This window comes from Ceratotherium simum, chromosome 16, assembly GCF_057802395.1.
Source record: "Ceratotherium simum simum isolate JZ-2026a chromosome 16, ASM5780239v1, whole genome shotgun sequence".
NCBI lineage: Eukaryota > Metazoa > Chordata > Mammalia > Perissodactyla > Rhinocerotidae > Ceratotherium > Ceratotherium simum.
In genome coordinates, this window is record NC_141915.1 from 7,337,203 (window position 1) to 7,359,657 (window position 22,455).

General features: G+C 44.0%; 1 protein-coding gene across 1 annotated transcript in view; it reads right to left on the bottom strand.

Annotated features, from left to right (window-relative positions):
• Positions 1–22,455, bottom strand: part of DNAH9 (dynein axonemal heavy chain 9) — a 309,121-nt gene that overhangs the window by 272,292 nt on the left and 14,374 nt on the right. Inside the window, exons 5-11 of the mRNA XM_004433052.3 lie at positions 19,290–19,501; positions 17,441–17,674; positions 8,933–9,100; positions 7,186–7,302; positions 5,567–5,717; positions 4,499–4,613; positions 830–898 (exon numbers count right to left, since the gene is read on the bottom strand). Coding sequence (XP_004433109.2) covers positions 830–898; positions 4,499–4,613; positions 5,567–5,717; positions 7,186–7,302; positions 8,933–9,100; positions 17,441–17,674; positions 19,290–19,501 — 1,066 coding nt within the window. The remainder of the gene's footprint in view (positions 1–829; positions 899–4,498; positions 4,614–5,566; positions 5,718–7,185; positions 7,303–8,932; positions 9,101–17,440; positions 17,675–19,289; positions 19,502–22,455) is intronic.

A 22,455-nucleotide genomic window follows, 5' to 3' on the forward strand; every position in this document is an offset into this window, starting at 1 on the left:
TGTGGTGACATTATCAGATTTAGTAACAGTGTGGGCACGGAGGGGCACAGATCCGGAGCAGGGAGCCCTGTTAGGAAGCTGCTGCAGTAGTTCAGGCCTGAGAGGTTCCGGCCTCTGGTGAAGATGTGGCTTGTGGGGACAGAGAGGAGGGGACAGATTTGAAGCTGTTTGGGAAGGAAAAGGGAGAGAACTTAGGTTACCCGGTAGGTGGAGGTGCCATCAATTGCTTTGTCTACACAACGCTCAGCATAATCATATCTATAAGCATAATCATAATGTCCACAGTCCCACTCTCCTGAATCAGGAGAAAGAGCAAAAGGGAGAGGGAGGAGGAAAGACAACAGGCTGTTTCTAGACTCTGCACCCCCAAAAGACTTACTGCAGCGTTAAAGCAGGAACAACTATGAACCCATGTAAAGCTTTCATCTGTATGCTTTCTCTGTAAAAGGACAAGCAAGTATTTTTGAAACTTCTTGTCTCTTTGTGCAGCACAAACTGTTGCTTTCTGCTCAGTGAGCAGCTGCTGTAATTTTCCGAGACACTGATCTCCAAGTGCCACAAGGAGCGCCCCAATTCTTCTAGCTCTGCTGAGTTCATGCCCCTAATAAAATTACACTGGAAAAGTGTCTGTTTCTAGAATAGAGCTCTATTCCCCAGAGACCCTGTGTCTGCAACCCAGAAGCACTGTGCTCACAGATATCGTGGTTATAACATAAAACACAGAGTGGCATTTCGCAGCCACTGAGGAATCTGCACAAACTCAGAACTGCAAAAGGCATCCTGGGGACTGTGCCATTTGCAGAACAATACAATCCCGGAAGCTGCTTACTTTTCCAGCAATGAGAGCATATCTTCATATTTTTGTATCATTCGCCTTCCTTCGGCAGATTCCATGCAACTACCCACAAAAAAGAGAGAAAAAATGACATCAAATTAGAAGAAGTCAAAATAATGATCTGAGTAACAAACTGCAGTATAAAAGGAGAAGAGATTGAATAGCTTCCTGGGCTAGTTTCCAAATGCCCCTAAATGAGCCTGTCTTCTTCTTCCTGAACATCCTCCACAGGCCACTAGAGGGCAGCTGCACGTCCTGAAATCCAGGCAGCCCCTCAGGTGACACAGATGGCAGAACCTCTCCCCCCATGGCTACACCAACCCCCTCACCCTAGCCCAGCCAGTCATGCACAGGTAAATGAAGTCCTTCAAACACCTGAATAAAAGGGAAATTGAGACATGAAAGAAAAATTCTAGGTGTTGCAGTTTTCTGTATTTAAGAAAAAAACTGTCAACATTTTATATGTATAACATTATATATGTGTGTACATATGTATATAACAATGTTTTATGTATGTACATAATAATGTTTATGTATATATATACACCACACACACACATATAAACATTGTTATATACATGAAACATATATGTATATTTCACCTTCTCTGAAATCCATCTAGGACATGTGATGAGAAACTCTGCTACTCATTACTCACTGACATGTTTACATGAGGTTCCCTCCCATCTCTCACACCCTCAAACGTGTACACACACAATGCACATACATGCACACACACATGCACACACACACACGTGCTCACACACACAGACACACACTTGGAGGGAATGCTGAGGACCACAGAGGAACGTGAGCAGAGTTTGGCCTGAGGTCCCGTGACCCACACCTGCTCCCCTTGCTTGACACTCCTTTGCAACAGTAAATGAGAGTCCAGCCTCTGGGAAAACTGGGGAAGTGTTTGTAATTTTCAGAAACCTTCACACTAAGTGTGTTGAAAGGTCTGTTTTTGTTTGTTTTGCTAGCAAAATGAGGCAGCTTACAGCAAAGATTCTTTAAAATCCATTTGCTGTTTAAGCCAACACAGTTTTTTTCACAAGATCCCCTGAGCTTTCAGTGTAAGCCCTCACGCCTGCAGAGGAAGCATTGGATTTCCTGGTGTTTTTTCCAGTTGCTTAGTTCCCTGTCGTGGTGAATGAGCAGATGAGTCTGCGAGGCAGCAAGCAGAAGTGAAAAGGGCTTCCGACCAGGTGGGTGGGCTCACGCCCAGCCCTCCCCTCACAAGCTGTGGGATTTCCACATGCCTCATAACCCCAGATCTCAGTTTTGTATCTGGAAAAGAGTGAGGTTAGAGGACAGAGCAGCTTCCCACACTGGGGCCTGTGGCAGTCGCCTAGAAGGTTTGAGAAGTTACAGGAGCAGGTGTCATGAAACTCCCTGTAGATTCTACTTCAATTCATGGTGTGGAATCTAAGACATTTTTAATAACCAATACATATATATTATAGAGTACAATACAATTGTGAATTCATTTTTAAAACAAATGGGAATTTTCATGGGAGTTGTAGAGGACATGGTGGTGTGCCATTCAGATCCCCTTTTGGGACCACCGCAAGCCCCACCCCAACCTCCCCCCACCATGCTGGGAGTGCTGGATGCTGATGAATCACGGTTGCCTCCCTCTTTGGCAACAGCCTCAGCCAAAGAGAGCTGCCTTGTCCAAGGTCACACTGCACCCTCCAAAAGCCCACATCCAACGACTATCTGATGTCAGGGCACAAAGGCGGGGCAACCCTGAAGAGCCAGAGTTCCCCACTGGATGGGCTGAGGCCTTAGTTGGAACTATACCGCAGCTCAACCTCCTTCTGCCTGATCTCATCCCCCCATTCCGTCACAGGAGTTCTTCTCAAGAGCATCGCCATAAATTCCTGCACACATACCTCAGAGTCTTCCTCCAGAGAGCCTGACCTAGGACAGCTACCACAGTCCACATTCCTAGAAGCAGCCCTGCCACCCCTCCCCACCTGTTCACATATCGTCTCCCTCCTGCCTTGGGGGCATGTTTGAGAAGATGAGGGCTCAGCTGTACTCCAAGCTAAGCTTCCTACAGCTTGGGGTTCCCCAGAAAGAGCTCTGGGTTAGAAGCCCTGAGACCCTGATGCTTGTTCCAGTTCTTTCCTTGGCTCTCTCTGGGACTTTAGGCATGTCACCTCATTTCTGTCTGCCTCAGTTTCTTCATCTGCAAAACAAAGAACTCTCTTAGAGCAGAGGCTGCAAATGGATCACCCACTGGGCAGACCTGACCCACAGGCATGTTTATTTGATCTGTGCAGAGTTTGAGAAAAAGTGGGATGCTTGCTAATTTTAAAGGTGGGTGTTTCACATACAAATCCAGATTTTCAGCTTTCCTCCAACAGTCAGGAGATTGCTCACGTGGAGTCTGCTTGGCAACACTGGATGGAGTGGTGACGGCCCCCTTCAGACCCCATCCTGGCTGTCTCGCATAGTCTTCCCGGCCTCTGAAAGCGTTCAGTCCTGCCACCTGGGCCAGAGGGCCTCTAAAGTCCTTCTTAGAGCTTAACAATCTTTGATGCCAATGTCCAGACCCAAATTCCTTTGTTTCTGTTGTGTTTGCCCAAGCAGGTGCTTTCAATAAGATTGAGTCTTTAGAAAGAGGGGTCAGAGAAAGACTGCCCTTCCCTAGGCAGCATCCTGGATGTGACATTGCAAACAGCTCTTCTCTCTCATTTGTAGCAGCTGAGATGCTCTAAACAGCTTGGCTTCCAGACTCAGCTGTAAGGTAGGACAATGGTTTCCAAACCTGGTCACCATCAGAATTGCAGGGGGAGCTTGCTGAGGAAGCAAATTCACAGCCCCCAGCCAGCTCTGAGATTCAGATTCAGTAGGTGAAGGGGGGCCTGGGAATCTGCTTTTAACAAGTGCCCAGGGTATTCTAACTCACAAGGTGCTTATGCCATGCTTTAGGAAACACTAGACTCCATTATTTTCCAGCGGCCTCAGTAGCAAAGAGACATTGCGTCAGAAGGAGATGTGCAGAAGAACTCCATAGAGCTTGAAAACCATGACTCATTTTCCTCCAGAAATGAATCTCATGTAGCACCAGGAGTCAGCTCGTTGTCCATCAAGCCTCGTTTAGCACCAAATATATCAGTCTCATTACTGCTGGTCAATAGGTATGTGGTTGCTATGGACTGAATATTTGTGTCCCTCTAAAATTCATATGTTAAATCATAACCCTCAATGTGACGGTATTAGGAGGTGAGGCCTTTGGGAGGTGACTAGGTCATGAGGGTGGATCCCTCATCAATGGGATTAGTGCCCTTATAAGAAGAGGCTCCACAGAGTTCCCTCACCCCTTCTGCCATGTGAGGACACAGTGAAATGACAGCCGTCTATGAACCAGGAAGTGGGCCCTCACCAGACACCAAATCTTGCACTTTCATCATGGACTTCCCAGCCTCCCGAACTGTGGGAAATAAATTTCTGATGTTTATAAGCCCCCTAGTCTATGGTATTCTGTTATAGTAGTCCAGACGGACTAAGACATTGGTCAATTGCCAGAAATGCAAAGATGAGGATGATTTTCATGCTTCAGGTAAATGAATTGCATTTCCACAACACTCAAAATCCAGAGCCAGAGCAGAAGCCTAAAACAAGCCTCCCTTTCAGGAACAAGATACTCACGGATGTGTCACGCGTCTAAAGTTGTCGAAGGGACCCTGGATGCGCTGCCTCAGCTCCTGCGCCCAGCGGAGACCCCCGGCCACAGCAGGCATGTTCTTGTGTACGGAGGAGAACCCTGGGGACACGGCACAACCAGAGGGAGGGGAGGCTCTAGACTCCCAGCCTGCCCTGCCAGGAACACCTCCCCCCAGTTATTCCACTTTTGCCTCATCTACCTCCACGTACTCAAGTCTCCCTGTGCTCACACAGAGATGGGCCTCCCCCATCTTTCAGGACTCAGTTCAAGGCCACTTTCCACACAACTCTCCCTCAAATCTCCCAGCCCAATTCATCTTGTTTTGTTATGATTCTTTATAACTCAAGTCAAGCACTACTTATATTCTGCTTGTGTTACTGTCAACTCTGTTCTACATAGCTGGTGTGTTCCTTGAAGAACCACCTTTTAGAATTAAGTATTCTATCCCTTACCTTGGCTTGCCTCTGCATACAGTCCCACAAATGTGTCCTGCATATAGCAAGAACTCAAGAAATGTTTGTAGAGCTTAACTGAACTTGTGTTTGACTTGCAAACAGCTAAGATAAGTCATTTATGAACTGCAATAAAAATGAGACATCACGCTTTGGCATGGTACCGCCCTCTGTCAGGCTCCTGCTGGGTCCTCCCTCCAGAAGCATGGTTGCCATGGCATTAGAAGGGATCAGAAGCTTTTCTCAGGCATGTAAAAATCTATTGTGGAATTGAGGTATGTTGAAGATTAATCAGCGTGGCAACATTGATCAAGAGTGAACTCATACATTATGCTAAGGTCTCAGTTGACCAGAGGCGGTCAAGACTTCACTGTTCTGGGTCAGCCTGCCAATCTCAGCCCCAGATACAAGGAAATGCACCGTTAAATGAATTCTACGATCACCCAATATGGTCTGGAATTTCAAGCAAAAACGTTGTGCTTGCTTTTCTTGGAAAATGTCATAAATCCATAGTGGACATTTAACAAACACAAGAGGAGTGAGTCGCACCCTTCCCAGGAACAGAACTCTCCCATCCAAATCCCCCCGCAACAAGCCTACCAAGTTCTGCCTCCTCCTGGACACGCTGACTGTAGATTAGCTTCACTGTATCCAGGTCTTTGTTGAACATTTGGATGAGCACCAGGTATTTATCAGATACATCTTGTGCTATCAGTGGTCTTTCGAGGAGGTTTCCTGCTATGTCTAGCAGCTACAGAAGAGGCAGAGAAAGAAGAGGAAAAAGTCACAGATTCAATCTTTCCAAAGTTACATAAATCTTGTTTCCTGGCTTTTCTTTTATATGTCTATCAATGTAAGAGGGTCAAAAAATCATCACTGTGCAACTGGATCAATAATTATTAATAGGTGGATATTCATAGTCTGCCCCTCTCTTCTTTGTTTCTAAAGGAGAAGGGTTCTCCTGTCTGCTGAATTATCTACCAGAACTTCTTGTGTTCTAAGAATCCAAGTAAAGGGTAAAACAAAGACAAAACTAAAGATGTCAGAAAGGTTAAGCTGATCTACATAAAGAAAGACCTAAAACAGAGTAGGAGGGTGAAGAGGAGAAGAAAAAAAGAAACTAAGTGGGCTCTGTGTCAAGGAGAATTTGGAAGGCTAAAATTTGAGAGTGAGAGCAAGGAAAAAGTTTCAGAGAGACCTAATTCTGGAACTAATTTCTGGAATTAGTTCAAATGCCTGGAGAGGGAAATCCTATAGTCTTCCTATGTGAGTTATGGAAAGGCAGGTACTTATTAAAAAGAAAAAAAAAAAAAAATATATATATATATATATATATATATATATATATATATATATATTCAATGATCCAATGGCTAATGAAGCCTGGCAATTTGGGTCACCCAATATTCTAGAATAGCATGGATTCACCCATCCTGGCTTTAAGCCTCTTCTACAGCTGTCCCACCAGTCATCCAGTCTACGTTTGGACATTTCCAGTAACTGGAAACTTAACTACTTCTCAAGAAATCGTTTCATCTTTGGATAGCTTTGACAGAAATCTCTTTCTTCTATTGAGCCAAAATCTGCCTCCTTGTAACTTCCACTGATTAGTCCTGGTTCTAATCTTTAAGGCTTTACACAACAAGTCTCTTTGTAGTTTATAGAAGATCTATCATGTTCTACTAACTCTTCATGTTTCAGACTCAGATTCTCAGTTGTGCAGCCATTTATCTACTCACTGTCTTGAACCTTCTCCTCCACATTCTTGTACCATCTGATCTGGGCAATATAGAGCAAAGTACAAGTCTTCTTATTCTAGTTACTTATACTTGAATCCTACAACCAATTACCTGGTAGGTGGTTGAATCAACCTGTTAGCAATGGTTAAATAGCCATGATATTGTAGAGCCATCGTTTCAGGATGGTGACTCTTCACTTTTAATGAGTACCCTACTGATAAGGCCCAAAGAGAGCATTCTAGAAGAAACTATTGAAAAGTATATTTACATCATCACGTTTTCAGAAAAGCATTACTAATCAACCTGAGAAGCCCAGTTCTGCACACTCCCTTGTCCTAGGACGCTCACAATACCTCTCTACTAGACTAATAAGAACGATTAATATCTGCAGAAACAAAACCATTGGAAGAGCGTCCCTCCTCTCCTCTGATGAGGGAGGGGGGAGAGCCGAGCACAGAGGTGGCTCCTGCTCGTACAGACCTTAAAGGCATGCTCCAAACCAGGTGCATCATCAAAGGCTTGACTAAAGACAGTCCCCAGTCTTCGGTCAAGATCTCCTACTCTCTGGTTAAATTCAGTGACATCATTTTCAAATTCCTGAAGAGACATCACATAGACATGAGAAAAACATGATTTTCTGAAAGCCAGTTACACTGTGCCCTTTACTATTAACTTTGTACTTGAGTTGCTTATACCAAGGATTTATTGTAATTCTCTAAAATTCACCCTGGCTTGACTTAGGTTTTATCCATGTACATAGTTACCCTATTATTGTAGCATTTTTTCCTAGATGCTCTAGGCAAAATGGTAGAGTGAGTCAAATGTGAGGTTGGCATCCTGTCACCTCCCTTTCTGTGCCCCCTCTTCCACCTCCTAAAGCCCCTTCTCTTTCACCCACGGTGCCAGTTCATGCCACCCGTGAAAGCCACCTCAGCAGCGACAGCTCCAGCAATGGGGCTATTCCATCTTTACCACCCATTTTCCTTTCTCCCCCAAGTCAAAATCCTATTTTCTCAGTGTAACCAAACTAATCTAGCCATTAGGAGGAAAGTAAGCTAGTTAGACTAACATACATTATTTCTTCTACATACGCTTTAATTGGTTAAGACAGCAGCTAGCCATTGTTCCTAAGATTGCCAAATTTAGCGAACAAAAATACAGGACACCCAGTTACATTTAAATTTCAGATAAACAATAAATTTTTTTTAGTATATGTCCCAATTATTATATTTTACCTGGCAACCCAAAGCGTGTTCTCCTTCTTAGACTGTAGCAATTTTCAGAAAAACATTGTTAACTCAAATCTTTAATTTATGGAATTATTATCATTTATTATTATTACTTTACAACAGTAATGCACATTCTTATGAAAAGACAAAGAAAAGTAGAAAAATGGTATTGTTCTGCTTCACAAACCCAACCACATTAACATTGTACTATGTTTCCCTGCGAATAGGATTTTCTTTTGTTTTGTTTTATCATATGGTAACAAACACATGGTATATATCCTGCTTTGTAGTTCACCTTCTTTTCCTATTTTCGATGAATGAAACTTTTAAGAAGTGACATGTCCCTGGGTTTGGCCAACTAAGATCTTTCCAGATGTCTGAAGTTGTTCAGAGCAGGTTCCTGCTCTAATTGCTATCTCCTTTTCCCTCATGTACTCTTAAAATTCCTTCTCCATTAACTCAGCTATTCCCTTCTCAAGGAGCTCCATTACCTGTTTCTGTTCTGGCTCTCTTTCTTCATTTTGTCTCCTGTGGGCTTGGACTCACAGGTCTCAGCTCTCCTGGGCTACAGGTGGGCCCTTATGTCTCAATCTTGGAAAACCAAGGTCATACCAGAAAAACTAGGCTACTGCTTCACCTACCCCTCCCCAAGCCACCAAGAAAATTCTGCCCAGGTGTGCCTAGCCTTCACATAGCCATCCCTACTCCAAGCTTAAAGCTTGGAAGCTGCAAGGCAGCCAGAGCCTCCACCATCATCCCATACCCATCTTGGTGTCTCTGAAACTCTGGGTCTCATCGGTCTGGAGCAGTCAGCAGTTGGAGGACCCTCCCTGATCTTGATGCAAAGAATAGTTAGGAGCGGTCTCTGTTGATAAAACCACTGAGACCAGAGAGACAAAGGAAATGTACAAGGAAAACGCAAGTAAATACGCAAAACTCTACAGGCTGCAGGCATCTGACAGAGACAAAGCTTGCAAGTCAGCCCTTTTAAGCCCTACCATGCTTTGGGGGTCCAAGCAATCATAGGAAGACTCTGAGAAGACTCTGTACATCTCTTGAAATTCGTTGTACATTTGCTGGGTCTGCTGACTCAGGGCATTCCCTCTGATGCCACTAAACTCAAGCTTCCACAATTTGTGGAAATCCAAAGTTGTCTTCAGAAGATCCTACAAGGGATAATTCACAAAAGAGTTAAAATAATAATAATGATGATAACAGTGGATGACACTCAAATTAGTATGGGAAGAGCTGGAAATCATATGGGGGTGGTGGTTGCTTAGGAAAATGTGAAGCTTGATTAGTTTTGTAACCTTATTATTAGATTGGGTTGGTATAAACAACTCTTGGCTAAACTCAATAACAAAGCAAAGAGAAAGTTCCAATAAACAAAATTCACACACACAAAAATCAAATTTATGCCTTAGTCTCTTTCTGTGTTCTCTAATAAATAAAAAAATAACAAAATAATAACATTATTTACATGATTGGTGGCTTTACTACCCATTTAAAAAAGTCAATTTCAAATGGACCATGTTATCTGCTATCTTAGAGGATTGACAGGAAAGTGGATCCTTCAAATAGTCTCAAAGACAGGCCCAGAGGGTGACACCAACATTCTCAGCAACTACTTCTGCCAAGAAAAGAAATCTGCGAGGTGCCCTTCCCAAGCATACATAGCACAGTAACCATGTGGCCAGCTGGGTGACAGTGGGAAATTACTTGACATCTCTGTGTTGGGTTCCTCCACCTGTAACAGGATACTGATAGCGAGCACTAAATAAGTCAATGCAGACTTAGGATTTAGGCCAGTGCCTGGCACAAAGTAAATATGCAGTGTGTGTATTACTGTCACTGTTGTTGATATGGTAGTGTCCCAGCTGTGCTCAGAATTAATTGACAGGGAGACAACCCAGAGCCTCCGGGAGGAGCCCCTCCTGATTCCATGGAACCTGCTTCACCTCTGATAGGACAGGAGCCTCTAGAACATGCCTCACATGGCAGATTGTATTTATCTCTCATGAATACCCATCTAAAATCACAAAACCTCCAAACCAAGATGTTCTTCCATTACAACTTCCAATCTATGTGCATATGTCTTCAACAGGAAAGAGGTGGGTAACGGTTACCTTTGTGTGATTTTGGTAAACATTTGGTGTAGACCCCAGGAGGAGATCTTCTACCCCGAGGAAGTTTGCCCTTTAAGGGCAAGAAGAGAGAACACTATGTCACGATGCTGAAAACCCAGCAGATCCTGGTTCCACTCCAGGAAATTCCCACTGCCAATGGCCACTGCTATGGGTTGACCCATCAGGCTAGCAGAAGGTTGCCTGATTCCTTTCTCTCGCTGGAATTCCAAGTCCAGCAGTAGTGACAGGGGCACTGGGAAGTGGTGAGAAGTGGCTGACTTTCCCCACGTTTCCAGGAGGGCACCGGTGTAGCTGGGCAGCCACCTAACAATCCTTTTTTGCTCAGCTATGCTCAGGCACAGCTGTCAGCAAGTAGCTGAAGAGGGAGAGGAGAGAAGAGAAAAGAACCAGCCAAGGAAAGGAAGACATACACTCAAACCAGGGGGATCTTGCCACCGATGGTGGGAAAGGGGGCAGTCTTTATTTAAAAACACATTCAACTTTATATACTAGGAGGAAAACAGAAATGAATTGATTTAAATGAAATTGACTTAAATGGTAACTCAAGTCATTCCAAACAGGCTTAGTTGTAATCAGTGCTTTAGGAGAAACGTATTTGTGCTGTGGAATATCACCTAGGTGCCCATTTTTCATAATTCCATGGATGTCAATTTCAATTTTTAGGAAATACTCTCTAACCATTTTAAACGACAGATGCGTTGTGATATGTTTGACTACACCAGAAAACTAGACGATAATTTTGTTATACCATCATATTTCTCAGGAATACGTGAAGCATGGCATTGGGTGGTCACTGGAAGATGTTTTGCCTCCAATCTAAATCATAGGTTTAAAGAAATATTTTTTTAACCATTCTATTTTTGGAGAAACTCTGCTCGCCAAAAATAATGAATATTTACATTGCTTTATTTAACAAACACATGATGGGCCACACATTTATTTGGGGTTTAAGATCTTAGAACTTTCCTTACCTTCTTTTCTAAAAAGATCTCTCCCCACCCCACCTTTCCCCTGCACTCTCTGTCCCCTTACCCTGTGTAAGCTTTCTGCAGAGCTCTAATCATGCTCCAGCATTATAATGTATTATTTGGCATTCTATTGTATTATTTGTTTATTTTCTGTCCATCTTTCCCAGTAGGTTGTCAATGCCTCAGAGGTATCGTTGTATCTTAAGAGTCCCAGATGCTGACAAACATTTGTTGAATGAGTGAATACGTGATCTTTGACCTTTGACTTAGCTATAGCACCAGGAGAAGGTGACATGGTAATAGGGAACCTAGGAATCATGGACTCAGGAGCAATTGGTAAAAACAAGGAAAATTAGATGAGAAAAGAGAACTATAAAGCAAGGCTGAACTGTGCCTTTGAATGCTTCAAGGGCCTTGGTCAAGTGCAAGGCACGCCTTGCACGGTGCTACTCCCAGGGCATAGCTGAGGCAAATGAGTGAATGGAACAAAGAAGCAGATGTGGCCTCAACTTGTAGGTTGAACTTATGAAATTTCTTATATTTGACCATTTTGACCTACAAGAAATGGCAATTTCAGGGGGTTCCACTTAATAAAACAGAACCATCTAACGGTTAGAAATGCCCAACCACAGAATGGGCTAAGAGAGGTAGTGAGCTCTCCATTTCTGGATGAATTTACTAGCAGTTTGACATCAGAGGTTTTGTAGAAAAGATTCCTGAATTAGGCGGGAAATTGTCTTGCAACCGTAGAAACAGATTTATTGTAATGACTGTGACTATATCCTTGATTCTTAAAATATTTAAATGTAAGCTCTTTTCATTGTTTACTTAGAAGTCCTTACAAAACAGATAAAAGGCAATTTAAATCAATAAGAAGTTTAAATGATACTTTTTAAATATCCATTTTTATTCATCACAGTAGTAAACACATTAAATTCATTATGCTATATACAGGCTGAAAATATCAACTTTAGGGATACACGCATCACGGAAAGAGTCTAGGATCAAGGACCCAAAATTCCTGGGTTGATACCATCTTGGTCTGCCATTTACTAGCCAAGTTGCTTATAGCAAGACACTTTACTTTTTTAAGCCTGTTTTCCTAACCTGCAAATGGGTTTGCTAATACCTGACTTGCAGTGGGGTTACCGAGTTACAATACAGGTGTCTTTGCAGAACTTCAATAAACAGTGGCCACTGCAATTAATTATCACCACCCTGATGTCATTTGATCAGGTTGGTAGATAAAAGATGTATAACGGCTGACATACAGATACTCCTTTCCAGATGGATGCCACAAAGAGCATGGGGTCCCAGGCAGTTGACTGGGCTGATTGCATCCTATTCTTATGAAAACCTGTGCAATCTTTAATGGGGTGGTGGGGGAGGGTTCCATTTGTGCTATGGCCCAAGAGGTGGAAAATCAAAATTGGGGATAATGGCAAATCTCACAAACACAAGCCTGTTCTCGAAGGAGAGGTCATGCAGCCCATCTTAAAAGAAATGTCTTCAGAATTCATTAAGGGAGAGCACAAAGCAGACATTCATAGATGAAAAATCTCAAAAGGTCATTGGGAGAAAGACTGTTTTCTTTACCTTTCTACGGTGGCTGACCTTAAGCAGCTAATGGTCTCCTACGTGAACACATACTCAGGCTGGGCTAAAAGGGAAGCTGGCCCAATTAGGCCCGAATGAAAGGAGGCAGCGGAGTGGCTGGAGACGGCGGAAAGAGCAAAGAGAATGCGGTGTATATTAGGTCAGCTTATTACCTATCTCCCTGCTAATCACCTCGCATAAAGCCTCAGCAGGAAATCATTTTGTCTCCAAGTAAATCACAGCTTTATAGCAATTTTATAATGAAAGAAATGAAGGTTCTCTCCAAGCTGCTCACTTACTGCATTATTTGGAGGGAAGAGGCTGCGGGCAGAAACATAAACAGGCGATCTGCAAAATCTACAATATTATGGCACAAAAATGAACTCTATGTGTGTGTGTATGTGTGTGTGTGGTATATGTGTGGGTGGTGGTGTGTGGGTGGTGGTGTGTGGGGTATGTGTGTGGTGTTTGTGTGTTGTGTGTGTGGCATTGTGTGCATACGTGCAGTGAATGTATTTGTGTGTACGTGTGTGTGAGGTGTGTGTGAGGGTGTTGGTGTGTGTAGGGGTGGTGTTTGTGGGGTGTGTGTGGTGTTGTGTGCATATATGCAGTGTGTGTATTTGTGTGTGTGGTGTATATGTATGGTGTGTGTGTATAGTGTGTGGTGAGTGGTGAGGGTGTGTGCAGTATGTTTGTGTGGTGTGCATGTTTATGCGCAATGTGTTGGCGTGTATGCAGTGTGTGCATATGTGTGGTGTGTGTGCACATGTGCAGTGTGTGTGGTACGTGGGGGGTGTGTGTGTGTGTGCGCGGTGTGTGTGAGTGCTGGAGAATTGAGCAGGAAGGCAGGGTGAGGGTCTGCAGAAATGTAGACGTAATTGAACGATTCTTTGCCCCTTTGATTTTTGACTATTTGTTCAAATTGCAAAGACTTTATACACTTTTGGGATTTCCTTGGTAAGTCAAACAAGGCCCTTTCATGGGATGGGAATTATAATTTTACCCAAATTACTTTAGATAAAAAGACCTAGAAATCATACTGTAAAAATAGAATACGCAAAGGCAGAATTGAGTATATAAGGGCAGAATAAAACCACAAAACGAGTTTGGGACCCTCAAAATGGACGGAGGGAAGCAGGAGGGAGAGAGGGAGGGAAACAGACCTTTAGAATCTCCTGGGACATATCCAAGTTTGGCAGAAAGATGATACTTGGAACCATATGCCCCTGGGTAAAAATCCCAGCTAAACCTCCCTGAGCTGTGTGGCTCGAGGCAAGTTAATTTACCGAGCCAAGTTAATTTACGTGTCATGCTTAATTGTGCTCATTTGTTAGAGTAAGAGTATTGATACCTAGCTGTTATGATGGCTGTTACTTCTTTATTTTTCTATTCTTCCTTTCCCTCCCAAGGGTTAGCTCTCCAAGAGATCAGCTGTATCACGGGTGTGATGAGAAGGAGGAGGATGGTGGTGTGCTGACAACGCAATTACTCCGCATTCCGCACACCTGCTGAAAACTGCTCAGCAATAGACCACCTCCTGCCAAACAGCCCCGCCCCCACCTCATTTTAGCAGGCGCCCAGAGGGGAAGAGTCGATCGTCACAATAAAACTTTCTTGTGCCAAAGAGCAATAGCGAAAGAGAAAATCAAGCAACACAAATCAGAAGGAAAAAAAAATCCGAGAGAGCTATGAAGATTAAAAACCAGCCCTTCACAACAGGACCCTGGACGTGAGCACGCAGAAGGGTAAACGCACTGACGTCCTTTTATTAACTTGGCTTCATGTATTTATTAATTGTAGCTACCCATGTCTCGGGGCCACATATTGTATTAGAACAGCAAGATGAATAAGGCTAGGTTCATGCTAATTCTTGCTGGAGAGAAGCAGATTAATCTCATTTCAAACAGGCATCGATCACAGAGATCCACAGAATGTTAACTAAAGGGCTACATGAAATATGTACCGAGACAATCGATAGTTCCGTGTCCCGCTGCCCTGAGCTGAGGAGCGGAGAGATGGGGGAGCCAGAGGGCACGAGGACGAGTGTGAGCAAACGTTTGGAAGATGGAAAATGAACGAGGGGAGGAAATGCTAGGACGGGGAAAGGAGCAGCCACAGGAAAAAAGGAAAATGGCAGAAATTCAGGGAGAAGAAAGAGGAAAGGGAAACAAGAGAGAGGCAAACAGAGAGGGGGGAGGGAGACAAGTGGAAAGGGAAGAAAGAGGGAACAGCAGCAGAGAAAAGAAATGTGGCGTTTGGCCTAACAGCAAAGAAGGATCTCAGAGCAAAGGAGAGAAAGCTTAAGAGGAGAAGAAGTAGGAAGACGAGAGTGTGGTGACATCCAAGTCGTCCTCTAATTAGACTGGGGCAACTGCTTGTTATGCATCTGTGCCCTTGATTCAGAAAGAAAAAGCAGCCTGAGAGCCGACTATTGTGAGGGTAATGACTCTGGGGAGACTGGTGGCCTTCGCTGCTTGTATTTACTGAATATGCCCAGCAGATTAGGGGCCCTAATGCTACAATAGCTGTCTATATGCAAAGTCACATCATTAGCATGTGTGCACAGGGCTGCGGCCCCAGCCCAGCAGTCATTTCTGAGCTGTGCTCTGCTTCTGCTCCAAGGGCCAGGGCTGCAGAGCCTGCAAGGCGGTCATGGCGGCCATTCCACCGTGGTCAGCCCGGCCAGGGGCAGGTTGGAGCACCTCGCTAAACAACAGCGAAGGGGTTGATGCAGGAGATGAGAGGAACAGAGTGGAAGGGGAGGAGAGGAGAGGCTGCACATCAAGAGCTGTGATAGAAATGGGGGGCATTTAGAATAAAGCTATATATCAAGTATTCATACTCTCCGCCATCCTGGTGAAGGATTTGAGGTGTGCCTTTCATAAGATCTAGCTTCTGGCTTTCTCACGTTTACATTTCCTCTGTCTTATGCTCTTCCTCATCTTCTTTCCCTGGCGAATTCCTACTCTAGTTTGGAAATTTATTTCCTCTTGTGCTCCTCACTTTCTCAGAGCCCCTTCGGGTTAGGAACCCCTTTTCTTGCTCCCCCAAACACACCAATTTCTCTTTTATCATGGCATTTTAATACACCTCAATGAAGTTTCCTGATTCTGTGTCTTTCCCTCCCTGGATCGCCTCCATTAGTCTGTCTACATTCTCCTGCTACTGCTGCTATGGCTACTGACCCATGAGCTATTTACAGATGTAGAACCAAACTAAAATGGAGTCACTTATGTCAGGGACGAAATGGAGATGGTCAGCGCAGGTGCATAGAGGAAACTGAACCTAACCTTACAGGAACTGACAGCTCTTCTAGGACAACAGCCAATCCCCAAAGGCCAAGTCTGTTCACGCTGTCTCTGCACTTCCTTGCTACCCTGACTCAGCTACCCTGGTCCAAATAAGAAAGAAGACCACTAGGCAACCCATCAGCTGAAAAAGCCAAATAACTTCTGTATTTACCCCATAAAAATCCCTTAGTCTGTGAGCAACTCAGAACTCCTTGCTCCTGTAGCCTTGAGTTTCCTGGCCTGCAGGTCGAAAGCCTTGCAATAAACTCATCTTTCTGCTTTGTTTTAGTCAATATTGAGAATTTGTTTCTGTTTTTGTTTGTTTGTTTTTTGGTGAGGAAGATTGTCCCTAAGCTAACATCTGTGCCAATCTTCCTCTATTTCGTATGTGGGATGCTGCCACAGCATGGCTTGATGAGCAGCATGTAGGTCTGCACCCGGGATCTGAACCTGCAAACCCCAGGCTGCCGAAGCAGAGAGTATGAACCTAACCATTATGCCACCAGGCCGGCCCCCAGAGTTTGATTCTTGACACAGGCAAAACCATATTTCAGTCATCATTGTATCTGCAGTGCCTCCCTCAGTACCTGGTACATGGCTGTGCTAGATCAGTGCTTTCTGAACTGAAATGAACAGATTCAGTCTCATACTTTCTTACGCTCATAATCCCATGGTTTGTCCCACTTATCACAGCTTCTTCCCACCATATTTCCTCTCTCCATATCAAATCTCTGCTGATAATAGCTAGAAATATGATTCTAATTCCTTCTTGGTCCCTTTGGCTATTATCCTAACCTTAAACTTGACCCTGAATTTCTCAAATAAATTTTAGGATAAACATGTACTTCATTTTATTATGCCCAGTGCCTCCCAACAAAGTTCTATCAGCAAATATAGACCTGTTAACCACCTAAAATTCCACGGATGCAAACAATCAAAAGAAAAAGCTTCATGTCTTCTCACCCTGGTCCTTAAACTAACATTCGCATTAACTTTTAAATAATTGGGGAAAAGACACAACTTTGAGCAAAAGTCATATTTCTTTCACACAAGGATTCACTTGTTTTGTAGTTTTTGGAGTCACTTTGAGGATGGGAGAGTGGAGGAGAATTTCAAAGCAGAGGCTTTGTGGGAATGGCCAGCTGCATTCAGATGAGCTCACTTTCATTTTGCACATCAGACTTTCTAGCAAAACTTTATTTGAAACAAAGTTCAAAGACTATGGGCAATTTGAAAACCAAGTGACTTAGTTGACTGATTCCTTGGGCTTTCTTCCTAAATGGGTCTATGATCAGAATTTCCTAAAGTTCTAACAGAACCACATTACATGATGATCAGTCCAACCAATCAATCCAAATATTTGTTGAATCTTATTATGGGTTCTTCCCACCAGTGGAGGGTTGGCCACCATGTTGTGTTGTTCATTTTCTTATTTTGCTTTTTGGATGCCTGGATTGCTTACTCCTGTGTGGAGCTGGGAGCCTGAGGGGAGTGAACATACTCACCTCCACCATGTGCAGTCGCCCCAGGAAGCCATCCAATCTCACAAAGACCAAAGAAGACTGGAAATCCCACTCTCTGACCTCCTGGTTCTCTTTGAAGTAAGTATGAAGATGCTCCCTTCTGTCCTGGAACACCTCCTTGAAGACGTTCAAGGTATCCATGACCACTTGCAGTTTTCTCTGACTTTCTTCTACTTCACTTCTCAGGAGGTCTTCAGGGCAGAGGTAATTAGAGGCCTGGAATGTAAACAGATCAGTGTCACTAAGCGTGGCTGTGAGTACAGGATATCCCACAACTTTGCCAACATCAACTCTGAACCAAATAATTGCCCAAATAATATTTTCTAGAAGCATAATACAGGAAACATCTGACCCCATCCTCAGTTCCACAGGTGGACTTGGACCCGGGTTCTGGCCAGATAGTCAGTGATTGGCTCAGGGATGTGCCAGCGACCAATCAGAGACAAGGAAACATGTGAGACTTTTGTTGGGGCAGTTGGGGCTGGGGCAGGCGTTCTTTTGTGACTTACTGGCTTTCTATAGCAAAATAATTCAAGTGCAAGGATTCTTTGGACCATAATTATTTCCCAGTTTCCAAGAGACCTGAACCTGGAAAGCTGTGAAGTTGAAGCTGTTGGACAGCCATCTTCGCCACCAGAGGGACAGGCAGAAATAAGTGGGTGCTAGTGACGTCATGTAAGGCCTTACTGTAAGCCAGGGCTGAAGCCGGCCTTACCTCGGACTTTCGAGGTACATGACTCATAAGTTATCTTTTTGTTGATTCCAGTTTTGGTTGGGTTTTCTTTAAATCAAGTCTTTTTTTAATCAAAAGAGTCCTGGCTGACAAACCCGGAGCAATGGAAGAGTGCCGAGCTGGGAGTCACAACCTGGCTTCCAGGCCTGGGTGGGGTGGCCTCTGGCAACTCAGTTCACCTCCCCGAGCCTTAGCCCACATCTTAAATAATAATAAGCTAACAAGGCTCTCCCTGCTCCCCTCTCAGGGTTCCTCTGAAAACGACCAGGACCATGAATGTCCCATCAATTTGGAGGCTGCAATGTGCTCCACAGATATTAGTTATTAATAGTTTCTTTTCAAGTGTGTTTACTGTTTTCTCAGGGTTGCAGCTCCTTAGAGGGAAAGAAGCCAATTTGGGGGGAAGATAACCCAAAACTTGTTAAGACCTCCAGTTCTGTTCAGACACACTCCTTGGGATTTATGCTGCGCTGGTTGGCGCTACAAGAGTCCCTAAGAGGGAGGAGCATGAAGTGTGTAATCCAACGAGCTGCTTCTCTGTAGCCCACAGACACTGAGTTCTTAGCACGTGCTGGGCACACTGTAAACCTTACAAGTATGATCACATCGGAGCCTCACGGACAGCCAGCAACCCTTTGAGAGAATCCTCTTCTTTTCAGCATTGCACAGAGGGGCAAAGTGAGGCACAGAGCAGGTAAGTGACTTGCCCAGGCACACACAGCTAACAAGTGCTGAAGCAGGATTTGGCTCAGGGATGCCTGGCCCTAGAGGCAGCATTCTTGACTGCTGAGCTTTCCTGCTGACTTAACAGTGGTCCGTCAGCACAGATCATTAAGGCGGTTGACATTCACCACGCTCTGCCTTCACCCAACCCAGAGTCTTGGGCAGAGGGGAAAGGAAGACTGGGCCTCCCAGATGTTCCAACACTGACAACGTCTTTGTGAGTTATTGGCTGTGACAGTAAAATAATTCAAGTGTGAGAACCCTTTGGACCATAATTATTTCCCTGCCCTGAAAAAATGTACACTTCACTCTTTTCCGTGACTTGGTGCCCACCACCCCCAGGGAGAGGTTGTTGGGAATCCTGGGGTGGCCAACCTGCTGGATGAGAAGGTTGCAGATCTCCTGGAGCAGCACAGTGAGCCGCCCTGGGAAGCGGTAGGACTTGCATGTGGCCCAAATGAGACAGACAACGTGCAGCAGAGGACGCAGCCGTGGCTTCACCTCTGGAAACTCCATGCTTCCGAGGGTTTCCAGGTGGCCATGGAGCGGCATCAGGTGTGTGTGGATGTCCTGTGCCTCTGTCAGAGCTGGAAGGAAGTGAGACCGTCACCTTCCCCGCTTGAGGTTCATACCCCCCGAGTGGAGCCCTGGTGCCTGGGAAGTGAAGGACCTGCAGACTGGTGGCTGCAATCTCTTCCCGAACCGAGAGAGCAGAGAGAAGCCTGGTCCCACCATGCTTTCTAGCTCTTGTGCAGAAATACTGAAATCTGCAGAGCCCTGGACAACAAGGATAATGGTCTGAGGAGTCTCTCTTACAAAATTCCTGTATCTGGACTTCCTCCTGGCCCTCCTAGCCCCAGTCTGGAGCTCTGTGTGTAGAATATACTTGATAACTGTCTGCTGATTCCTTTACTGCTGATGTTTCCAAGGCAATACAAAATAGATGAATAGATGGACAAGTAGACAAAATAGATGAAAGAGGACACATTTTAGAGTCAGAAGGATGTGCCTTCAAATGCCAACCCAGACACATACCTGATGTATGACCTTGGGCATGTTTAACCTCTCTGAATCTCAAAAACAGGCTGAACAGTAACTAATTTGAAGGGCTCTTGTGAAGGCCTGAAGGTAGCATGAACAGAATCTTCATACCCAGCCATCACAGGGCCTGGACCCAAGCAGGCGTTCCGTAAATGGTAACGTCTCTGATAAATATGTGCTAATCTCTGATAAATATGTGCTAATAATGAATCTCATTGAGCTCTTTAATGGAGGAGAGGTTGTAGGGAATAGAGAAACAGCACAGATTGATTATGGCAAGGCTCTGCTGGTTTTCAAAGCAAGGAAAATCTCCTCCCATTTCCTTTGAACACAGCCAAGGAAAGAGAGGTGCCTTTCACCAGCCATCTTGTGGTGACTGAGAGGGGAAAGTCAGAAAACCAGCAGCATTGGGTACTAATATCTGCAAAGCAACTTAGAGGGGATGCAAAAGCCCACTGAACAAACTCACCTGGAAGGGAGTGTTTATAGAGTCTGGTTCTTTCTCGGGCAGATAAGCAGGCACTATCATATGAGAGCAGATGGTCTTAGGTTATGTTATGTGGATGAAGCTCTGCATTCATCCTAAAGGAAACTCAAAATCTACACTATTTAGTAACGGTTTCAATATGCCACACATTGTTCTACTCACCAGACATATACTATCTCATAGAAAACCCTGCATGGTAGCATTATTACTCCCACTTTATAAGTGAAGAAATTAAGACCTCAATAACTCGCTTAGGGTCTTCCCGTGAATCAGCCAGCCCCGCCTTGCTGAGCAAAAGGAAGATTACCCCAAGTTTTTTATGCTGAACTTGATGATTGTGGGGGCTCACTACACACAGGAGTTTGTGATGTGTACATTTCTACTTGATATCCCAAATGGAGTTGTGGGAAGTAGCATGGGAATCGAATTTTTGAAAGTCAAATATCACAGTAAATTGATTAGAGCAGCGATTCTTAAATCGGGGAGCTAACGGGAGTATTAAAACCACTGTGCGGGGATGGAGGATATCAGAATGATGGGAGTAGCAAAAGCACCGTGTGGGGGTGGGGGACATCAGAATCCAATAGCCATTCTAATGAGCACACACTCTCGCCTTCACATGAGCCCTAAGAAAGGAGGCTGAGACCATCAGCCCAGACGAGCTTTCTCTTTATGATACCTTTTTTAAAGGCAAAAATCTCCTTAAATTGTACAAATAGACACTCTCTGATTTTTAAAAGCACAATATTTGAGGGTTGGCTCATCCAGTCCTGTGTGCAATCACCTTGGCTCACACAGAAATAAAGAGAGATGAACAAGTCTGGGCTCACACCTTTTAAAAAACGTAAATATAAATGGCCAGCTGCACGGTGATGTCCAGTGGTTTGCTGGTAAATCTTTCACAGGCTCTTCTGGGACAAAAGGCTTTATTTGTAGCATTTGCCAATTTCTGTGGTGTAAATGTTCCCAATCTTCCCACCATGTTTGATTTCAAGCTACCAGCTTGACTTCACTGAGTGTCGGGGAGGGAGAGTTTGAAAAGAATTGCATACAGTGGGCTCTCACAAGCCACTGCAAGCCAGTCCGCATCTGCTCTGAGGCACCACCAGACTTTGGCTTCTGGAACTTACACACCTACACATATCCAGATTGGCAACAGGCTGTACTGTGCCAATCCTGCCCCCTGGTGGCCAGGGAAGAGAGCTCCCTATTAGTCTTGATTGCCTTTGTTCTTTTCCCTCCATGGTACTGATGATTCCTGTTTTCCAAGGTTTTTCATTGCCCAATCAATTCCACTTCAGACAATCTTGTTCCCATACTTTTTCCTACATCCTTTCAACCTCCTTCTTTACTTCTCACTGTTTTCCGATTCGTGCCCGCTAATCCAGGAATATTTCTCTTCCTCTCCCTCTCTTCAGTCCATCAGAGAGCCAAAAAACTACCCAGATCATGGCTAATGAGAATAATGCACATAGTAGAGCTATTTAGGGTAAAGAAAGACAGACGCTCTGAAATTAGATTAGAAATGAGAAAATCAGTCACCAGCCTCTAAAATATTTTTATTCTCTAAAGATCCCCCCAAAATTTCTGACCAAGTCTCTACCTAACTCCTCTAATCAAAGTTTTTTTCCTTCAATTATTGGAATTGAGTTATACATTTTAAATATTTCTATTTTTACAGGAGTGTTTATCTGGTACTATTATAATGATATTGTTTTTTCTAATTTCTTTTCATTGCCATCGTATACTCTACTGCAAAGAACTTTTTGAAGCCAGCCTAAGGAACCAAATCTTTTATAACTATTGATCAATGTGAATGATTATAGTCTATCCATCTATTAACTTGAAAAATATATTTGGGGCTCTAAATAATGAACTCATACTTTTACTACACGTTTTTTTTTATTTTAGAGCCTCAAATTCCGGTCATTTGCATACCTCTTTTATATTTGTCATTTCTGCATACAACCTGTAGTATTACTTAATACTTTTTTCTAAATTTGCTCTCATTTT